The sequence below is a fragment of the Dysidea avara genome, chromosome 1 (assembly GCF_963678975.1).
Source record: "Dysidea avara chromosome 1, odDysAvar1.4, whole genome shotgun sequence".
Classification (NCBI taxonomy): domain Eukaryota; kingdom Metazoa; phylum Porifera; class Demospongiae; order Dictyoceratida; family Dysideidae; genus Dysidea; species Dysidea avara.
In genome coordinates, this window is record NC_089272.1 from 59,650,011 (window position 1) to 59,659,483 (window position 9,473).

The following is a 9,473-nucleotide window of genomic DNA, read 5'->3' on the forward strand; positions in this document are numbered from 1 at the left end:
CGCCGACAGACTATTAAATTAATTTTTTGACACAGTTGCAAAATGTTTTTAAAAATTTGTAAAAAAAAACAAAAAAAAACATTAAACGTCTGGTAAGTAAACCTGCACCTATCCTATTGACTAGAATACTCCAACATTTCATAAACTCTAATACCCTTCATCATCTCTCTCCTCTATGCCACTGGAAGGGATCACTACTTCTTCATAGTCCATCTCTAGTGCAGCAAGATTCTCACGAGCTCAAGCAAACTCGTCACTTTCCATACCAACTCCAACAAACCAGTGAACAAACGCACGCTTTGCATACATCAGATCAAATTTGTGATTCAGACGGGCCAAAGCTTCAACCACAGAGCTGGTGTTTGACAGCATACAGACATTAGTTTAGCCTGGTCACCACCCAGGACCACGGCAGGAGTTTCATGATTGATGCCAACTTTAAACCCAGTGGGACACCAGTCAACAAACCGAACGGAATGAAATCCTTTAACTTTGGCAATAGCAGCATTCACATCTTTGGGTACCACATCACCACGATACAGCAAGCAACAGGTCATGTATTTTCCATTATGGGCATTACACTTTAACATCTGATTGGCTGGTTCAAAACAGGCTGTGGTGATGCTCTCAATGTCCATTTGCTCATGGTGAGCCTTCTCAGCAGAGATTAATGGAGCATAGGTTACCAGTGGGAAGTGAATGCGAGGGTAGGGTACCAGGTTGGTCTGAATGTCATTGGGGTTAAAAATTTAGTGAATCCTCAAACCTCAGCGAAGCAGTGATTGAAGACACAACTTGGGCAATCAGACGATTCAAATTAGTATAAGTTGGACATTCAATATCCAGGTTATGACGACAGATGTCATAGATAGCCTCACTGTCAACCATGAAGGCACAATCAGAGTGCTCCAAAGTGGTATTGGTGGTCAGGACAGAGTTGTATGCTCAACAACAGCAGTGGAGATCTGAGGAGCTGGGTAAACTGAGAGCTCAAACTTGGACTTCTTGCCATAGTCATCAGCAAATTGATTCATCAACAGGGATGCGAATCCTGACCCAGTACCTCCACCAAATGAACGGAAAACTAAAAAAAACCTGTAATGCAGTACACTGCTTGGCCTATAATAGAATATGAAAATTTTCATTAGTCATACAATGGGCAGTGACTGCATGTTGAACCCTTGCAACTGGATCAAAATGGAATCAAGTGACACAGGGCTTATTTGTACTGAATCAAGCAATCAAGGAGTTTTACCCCTTATCCCTGTCCTTTTACAAATCCTATCCATAAAAATCTCTTAACACCATTTATACTTTTGTTTGTTACAAATGTCCCTACATGAGGAGCTCATAAGCGCCACAAGGCATATACCCTGGGGACAAGTTTTAATATGCATTGATAGTACAGTGCAATGCAAATCTACATTAGCAATATTCTGCTAACGAAAATGCTTGATCCCAGTCACAAGTAAGGCCATATCTATTTGAAAAGTTGTTGTTCGGACCTGACCTACCCAATTTTGCACAGATTTTAAGAAAAGAAAAAAAATTGACCACGTGGCACCTTAAAAATTGTTGCAAAAGATCAAGATACTCTAATAGAACAGTCAGTTGGTACAATTTGATCTCAAATATAATGCTAGCTATCTGTAAATGTAAAACCAGCATGTTCCTCACCCCTGGTGAAGAAAATCTATGATAGCATCAGTGCAGTGCTCATTGAACTGATAGCTATGTTTATCCATTATTATAGTTAGTTAGCTGTTTTTTTTTTTGGTTTTTTGCCTACCAACTGACCCATTTTGTTGTAAAATACATCCGAGTAACAACTTTTCAAATAGGTATGCCAATTCAGCAGGCAACAGCTACATCATAATAAGTTGTATCAGTACACATACCAGCTTGCGAATGCTGTCAATGGTTTCATCCAACATTCCCTTGCCAATAGCATAAAAACCAAGCAAATAATTACTTGCAGCGTCTTCTTTTCCTGTTACGAGTCGGTCAGGATGAAACAGGTGACGGTAAGTGCCAGTTCTAACCTGGTCTGTGAAACAACAGGCTGTAAACAATATGTGTACATCACTCTGTCAATACTCTGCACATGTGTACATCACTCATTAACTGTTGGCTCTAAGTCTACGAATAATGATCGGGGCACGTACTTCCCGCTTTCAGATTCACTAAAAAAGGTGCCTCGAGAATCATTACACTCGTGTTCATTCTGAAACAGTTTACCGTCAGGGTTAATTCCATGTTCTAAGCAGTACAGCTCCCAACAACTGTTACCAATTTGTACCCCAGCCTGGCCAATATGAAGGGAGACACACTCGCGCTATTGAACATGTGACAAAATATAACACGAGAATACAACGCTTTTCCAAGTTGACCATTTCACATATTCAATCTTGCCGTGTGATAAATCCCATAGCTCCAATCCCCATCTCGCACCACAGTCGTAAAGGCATTAATTCGAAATCAACTAATCACCGCGGGGCAGGGCGCGTATGCATTAAAATCCCCCTCAGTGACTTAGTCGATGTTTTTTTTTTTACCTATTTCGTTATGTGACACAAATTTGGGAAATCAACACTTTCATTTATAAAAATAAATTTCAATAAAAATATATTGTACATAAAACATTTCTGGGCAGATGAGACTACAGGCCCGCACTTATCTGATTCATTTGATATGTTATACATTCTTGCCCCTCTCTTTCATACATTCTAATATCCTTCATCGTCACTATCCCCTATGCCAAAGGGAGAAGTCTCCACTTCTTCATAATCCTTCTCCAGTGCAGCAAGATTTTCACGAGCAAATGAAAACTCTCCGTCTTCTATACCAACTCCAACAAACCAGTGGACAAATGCACGCTTGGCATACATCAAATCAAACTTATGATTGAGACGTGCCCAAGCCTCAGCAACAGCAGTAGTGTTTGACAGCATACAGACAGAACGGTTTAGTTTAGCCATGTCACCACCTGGGACCACTGCAGGAGCTTTGTGATTAATGCCAACTTTAAACCCAGTGGGACACCAGTCAACAAACTTTATGGAATGAAGTCCTTTAACTTTGGCAATAGCAGCATTCACATCTTTGGGTACCACATCACCACGATACAGCAAGCAACAGGCCATGTATTTTCCATTATGGGTATTACACTTTAACATCTGATTGGCTGGTTCAAAACAGGCTGTGGTGATGCTCTCAGTATCCGACTGCTCATGATGAGCCTTCTCAGCGGACATCAAAGGAGCATAGCTTATGAGTGGGAAGTGAACACGAGGGTAGGGTATCAGGTTGGTCTGAATGTCATTGAGATCAAAATTTAGTGAACCCTCAAACCTCAGTGAAGCAGTGATTGAAGACACAACTTGTGCAATCAGACGATTTAGATTACTGTATGTTGGACGCTCAATATCCAGGTTACGACGACAGACATCATAAATAGCTTCATTGTCAACCATGAAGGCACAATCAGAGTGCTCCAAAGTGGTACTGGTGGTCAATACTGAGTTGTATGGCTCAACAACAGCAGTGGAGATCTGAGGAGCTGGGTACACTGAAAACTCCAACTTGGACTTCTTGCCATACTCAAAAGAAAGTCTATCCAGTAACAAAGATGTAAAGCCTGACCCAGTACCTCCACCAAAGGAACGGAAAACTAGAAAGCCTTGCAATCCAGTACATTGCTCAGCCTAAAATAATATTGGAAAAATTCATATGGTCAAACAATAATCTGTGTGACATACACATTGCCTATTAGACACTTTCAAAATGGTTTCTATTTCTACTAAGGCCATACCTATTGTTTGCTTGGACCGACAAACCCAATTTTGCAGATTTTAATTAAGAAAAGAAAAAAGATCACGTGACACCTTTGTAATGTATCAAGATACTCTAATAGAACAGTCAGTGGGTAAATGTTTAATCTCTCAAAGTAACATTACGGATATCTGTAGGCATAGATCACCCAAAACCAGTACCCCTCACCCCTGACTAGAACTTCAGTCCCACCTACAGTTCATTGAGCTGTGTATGTTACTAGCTATATGTTTATAAATTATCCGTTTATAATTGATTGTCTATAGTATGTACAAGTTGGGCTGGATCCTGAAAAACAGCTAAAATAAAAAAGTGGATTTGTCTCAAGAAAATTAACATTTCAGCCAACCAGATGATGAGTGGTGGCAGCAAAGGGTCAACAACAGACACATGTGGTTTGGCTCCAATACAAGTTTGGGAAAGGGTTGTAATGGACAAAACACTTTTATGACTTCCCATAGGAAATGTATGGTGAAAATTTTGATTGGCCGTAAATATTGTGATTGCGCATTTGAACGAAAAGATTCTGAAATATTTTAGCAGGTCAAGCAGCACTACAAATGAGCCAAATTTCAAGATCGTGTGAAATTCCAACCATTAGTTATATTAACTTTTTATAGGATCCAGCTCAATGCATGTGTAATATGACATGTCTACAAGTACAGGAGATACACGACACAACAGCAACAGCAACACACACACACCAGCTTGCGAATGCAGTCAAGGGTTAAATCCAACATATCCCTGCCAACAGTGTAAAATCCACGTGAATAGTTGTTTGCTGCATCTTCTTTGCCTGTTATGAGTCGGTCAGGATGAAACAGGTGACGATAAGTGCCAGTTCTAACCTCATCTGTTTAACAGCAGTTTGTAGATAAATTATACATTACAACCAACTCACCAACAACGGTTGGTTCCAGGTCTACGAGCAGAGCTCTGGGCACGTATTTCCCGCTGTCAGATTCACTAAAAAAGGTACCCCGAAAATCAGTAGCTTCCAGTTCATTCTGGACCAGTTTACCATCTGGGTTAATTCCATGTTCTAAGCAGTACAGCTCCCAACAACTGTTACCAATTTGCACCCCAGCCTGGCCTATGTGAAGAGAGACGCACTCGCGCTATTGAACATTGCGATAAAATGTGAAAAACCTTTATGTAAGCTTACCATTTAATCTTGCTGAGATCAGTGCATTAAGTTTTCAGCTAGGTTTTCAGGTTCCTGCTCACTCCATCGTAGTGGTGGGCATTAATTTGGATTAAAAGTGATGTAAATCATAGTATCAAGAGTTAATAATAGTGGAGTTAACTCTTGATAGTATACATGTGTAAATAAAGCATTGAGCCTTGTGGGCGTGCCCATAGTAGAATTCCATTCTATATTATTTGCTAAAATATATTGCAGGCCTTCATTCTATAATAATATTTATATACACAAATAATACTTTTCTTTCACACAATGATTCTAATATTCTTCGTTTTCCTCGTCATCATCAGCAGAAGGAGCAGACACTTCTTCATAATCTTTTTCCAGAGCAGCAAGATCTTCACGAGCCTCAGCAAATTCACCTTCCTCCATTCCCTCACCAACGTACCAGTGAACAAATGCACGCTTGGCGTACATCAGATCAAACTTGTGGTCAAGTCGAGCCCAAGCCTCAGCTACTGCACTGGTGTTTGACAGCATACAAACTGCACGCTTCACCTTAGACAGATCTCCACCTGGAACCACAGCAGGTGTTTCATGATTGATGCCAACTTTGAAGCCAGTGGGGCACCAGTCCACAAACTGGATGTTCCGTAGCCCCTTCACTTTAACAATAGCAGCATTTACATCTTTGGGCACCACATCTCCACGATACAGCAAACAACAGGCCATATACTTGCCACTACGGGCATCACACTTTAACATCTGACTGGCTGGATCAAAGCAGGCTTTTGTGATAGTATCAGTGTCAAGCTGCTCATGATAAGCTTTGTCTGCAGAGATTATTGGAGCATAGGTGACCAGAGGAAAATGGATGCGAGGGTAGGGCACTAGGTTAGTTTGGAATTCATTCAGGTCAACATTCAGTGAACCCTCAAACCTCAATGAAGCTGTAATCGAAGACACAACTTGGGCAATCAGACGGTTGAGGTTGGTATAATTCGGACGCTCGATGCCCAGGTTACGACGACAGATGTCATAAATAGCTTCATTGTCGACCATGAAGGAACAGTCACAGTGTTCTAATGTGCTGTGAGTGGTCAGGATGGAGTTGTATGGCTCTACAACAGCAGTGGCGATTTGGGGAGCTGGGTAGATGGAGAACTCCAGCTTACACTTCTTGCCATAGTCTGCAGAGAGGCGTTCCATTATTAGAGAAGCAAATCCTGACCCAGTGCCACCACCAAAAGAACGGAACACCAGAAAACCTTGCAGTCCAGTACACTGGTCAGCCTAATAAAAATACTCAAACAACAAACAGCTCAGGTTGTAGTAATCTTACCAGCTTGCGGATCTTGTCCAGTGTTTGATCCACCAATCCTTTACCAACAGTGTAGTGGCCACGAGCATAATTATTTGCAGCATCTTCTTTACCAGTGATGAGTTGTTCAGGGTGGTATAGCTGACGATAGGTGCCAGTTCTCACCTCATCTGTTAATCATCCACACATGTTTAACAAGTAATAAACACTAGTTAACAACTGCTGACCTATCACAGTTGGCTCCAGGTCAACGAATATTGCTCTAGGAACGCATTTACCGCCGGAAGCGTCGTTGAAGAAAGTGCTATGGGAGTCGTGAGTGTCGCCAACTTTCTCGTCCTTTAGTTGGCCATCAGGTTTAATCCCATGTTCCAGACAATACAACTCCCAGCAACCATTGCCTATCTGAACACCGGCCTGGCCAACGTGAACTGATATACACTCGCGCTGCAAGTAGAGAGAAACTGAGTATTATGAATAACGTGTGTAATTCTACTTACCACCATTTCGCTACAAAGAGCTCGTTGGAAAGTGATGAATAACCAGAAGGCTTCATCTTATAAACGCTAGAAGCCAAGCGATGTCTACCACGCAATTTGATATCAAACCTCAGGTAGCACACCATATCCTTTTGTAGCAACAGGAACGGTGCAAAGAATGATGCACAAACTCGAGCTCGCACTGATTTGATATCGATTGTGGTATTTGATTCCTGATTAAACAAAACAAGGAATATACACATGAACATGTTTATTAAATGCTATCCCACTAGGGACCAGTGTTCAGTTTAAAAATGTGAGTTAGTACTCTTCACCCTCATCTTCACCTTCTCCTTCAGCCGAGTCAACACCAACTTCTTCGTAGTCTTTCTCAAGAGCAGCAAGATCCTCACGAGCCTCAGAGAATTCACCTTCCTCCATACCTTCACCAACATACCAGTGAACAAATGCACGCTTGGCATACATTAAGTCAAACTTGTGATCAAGACGAGCCCAAGCCTCAGCAATGGCAGTGGTGTTGGACAACATACACACAGCACGTTGTACCTTAGCAAGGTCACCACCAGGGACCATAGTGGGTGGCTGGTAATTGATGCCAACCTTGAAGCCAGTGGGACACCAATCCACAAACTGGATGGTACGTTTGGTCTTGATTGTAGCAATCGCAGCATTCACATCTTTAGGTACCACGTCACCTCGGTAGAGCATACAGCAGGCCATGTACTTGCCATGACGAGGATCACACTTCACCATCTGGTTGGATGGCTCAAAGCAGGCATTAGTGATTTCAGCAACACTCAGCTGCTCATGGTAAGCCTTCTCTGCAGAAATAACTGGAGCATAGGTGACCAGGGGAAAATGGATACGAGGATAAGGTACCAAGTTGGTCTGGAACTCAGTGAGGTCAACATTCAGGGCACCATCAAACCTCAGTGAAGCAGTGATTGAAGACACAATTTGACCAATCAGGCGATTCAAATTAGTGTATGTAGGACGCTCAATATCCAGGTTACGACGACAGATGTCGTAAATAGCTTCATTATCAACCATGAAGGCACAATCAGAGTGCTCTAAAGTGGTATGGGTGGTCAGGATGGAGTTGTATGGCTCAACAACAGCAGTGGAGATCTGAGGAGCAGGGTACACTGCGAACTCCAATTTGGACTTCTTGCCATAGTCAACAGAGAGACGTTCCATCAACAGGGAAGCAAAACCAGATCCAGTACCTCCACCGAAGGAGTGGAAAATGAGGAAACCTTGTAGTCCAGTACATTGGTCAGCCTGAAACACAATCAAACAATACCTCAGCTACAAAATCATTGCAATAGCTCACCAGTTTACGGACTCTGTCCAGCACAAGATCAACAAGCTCCTTACCAACAGTGTAGTGACCACGAGCATAATTGTTAGCAGCATCTTCTTTACCAGTGACAAGTTGTTCAGGGTGGAACAATTGACGGTAGGTGCCAGTCCTCACCTCATCTGTGGAAAGGATTATTTTATGAAATCAATTACAAGGACATGTTGCTGTCAGATCTTCAGTGCTAATCACCGTAAAGTGCTAATAATAATAAACACTTAGGCTTAAAGGAAAAAAATCCATCCCTCCTGGAGACCAAGTGTGGCACTTAACTAGACATTGGGTGGCCTGCAGTTTGAATCCTGGGGTTGGAGGGATTTTTTTTCCTTTCTTTGGCCCTTTTCTGTTTCACCTTATTATTAGCTAGGTTAAGTAATCATTTAAAGTCTCCAGTTCTTGTTAGGTAATCCAAAGACTTTCAGTGCTGGTCACTGTAAAGTTCTAATAACAATAATAATAGTAATTAATAATAACAAGCGATAGGGGGCTGAATACAGGGAATACTAAGTTAGGCAAACAGGCACTGGTCCCTTGATACTCTTACCTACTACAGTGGGCTCTAGATCAACGAATACGGCTCGTGGCACGTGTTTCCCAGCTCCAGTTTCGCTGAAGAAAGTGTTGAAAGAATCGTCGCCACCTCCAACAGTCTTATCTGATGGCATCTGCCCGTCGGGTTGAATGCCATGCTCCAAGCAGTAAAGTTCCCAGCAAGCATTTCCAATCTGAACGCCAGCTTGTCCAACGTGGATAGAGATACACTCACGCTGTGAAAAACTAGCAGTATTTACATCGAACACTGCTTCTAACCTTACCATGTTTATTAGGAGCTAAGTGATATTGACAATGAAACACGAATAGAAGAATAACGACAGTCTGTAACGCGTCTCAATTGAACTGTCACCTTACCACGAGGTTTATATAGGGCCTAGTTTATATGTGGTTGTCATGGCATCGTGGTATACTCGATTTTGATTGGCTAGAATTGAAATCATTGTTGATATAGGGGAATTTGTGACTTGCGCATACTCGAAGTATACGGAACACATAAAACCGACCAACATGGGGTGACTGGACAAAACATGAGGTGACTGGACAAAACATGAAAAATCAGTCCTATGAGGCACTATCATGGATTAAGGAAGATTTAGAATTCGTTGCTAATGTTTTTAAAAGCTTTTTAGCGGGATATTTTTCGTGATGAGGGTGGCTTTGCTCATGCCCATGCCTGATACAGACATTGGCCCTAAAGAGGGTCTGGTGAAACTGTGTACAAAAAAAAAAAAGCTCTGGAATGTTTAGCGAACCCAACAGAAT

General features: G+C 41.9%; 3 protein-coding genes and 1 pseudogene across 4 annotated transcripts; all 4 read right to left on the minus strand.

Moving 5' to 3' along the window:
* Positions 1-2: 2 nt before the first annotated feature.
* Positions 3-2,039, minus strand: LOC136238508 (tubulin alpha-1 chain-like; annotated as a pseudogene).
* A 2-nt stretch (positions 2,040-2,041) lies between these two features.
* On the minus strand, positions 2,042-5,145 carry LOC136238300 (tubulin alpha chain-like). 2 transcript variants are annotated; one of them, XR_010692936.1, is made up of 5 exons: positions 4,997-5,145; positions 4,733-4,949; positions 4,536-4,684; positions 2,239-3,704; positions 2,042-2,183 (listed from the first exon to the last, which is right to left on the minus strand). XR_010692936.1 is itself a non-coding variant. In XM_066028712.1 (4 exons), exons 1-4 carry the CDS (start codon positions 4,997-4,999, stop codon positions 2,727-2,729), a joined length of 1,347 nt encoding a protein of 448 aa, XP_065884784.1. In that variant the 5' UTR covers positions 5,000-5,145; the 3' UTR covers positions 2,042-2,726. The 2 variants fall into 2 exon arrangements, 1 of the variants encoding a protein (XP_065884784.1); XM_066028712.1 differs by having other exon boundaries at positions 2,042-3,704.
* Positions 5,146-5,223: 78 nt separating this feature from the next.
* On the minus strand, positions 5,224-6,954 carry LOC136238290 (tubulin alpha-1C chain-like). The gene is made up of 4 exons (XM_066028690.1): positions 6,797-6,954; positions 6,524-6,743; positions 6,318-6,466; positions 5,224-6,268 (listed from the first exon to the last, which is right to left on the minus strand). Exons 1-4 carry the CDS (start codon positions 6,800-6,802, stop codon positions 5,294-5,296), a joined length of 1,350 nt encoding a protein of 449 aa, XP_065884762.1. The 5' UTR covers positions 6,803-6,954; the 3' UTR covers positions 5,224-5,293.
* Positions 6,955-6,981: 27 nt separating this feature from the next.
* Positions 6,982-9,124, minus strand: LOC136238273 (tubulin alpha-1A chain-like). The gene is made up of 4 exons (XM_066028672.1): positions 8,972-9,124; positions 8,701-8,923; positions 8,130-8,278; positions 6,982-8,077 (listed from the first exon to the last, which is right to left on the minus strand). The coding sequence occupies exons 1-4, from the start codon at positions 8,972-8,974 to the stop codon at positions 7,097-7,099; spliced, it is 1,356 nt and encodes a 451-aa protein (XP_065884744.1). The 5' UTR covers positions 8,975-9,124; the 3' UTR covers positions 6,982-7,096.
* Between the last annotated feature and the right edge of the window lie 349 nt (positions 9,125-9,473).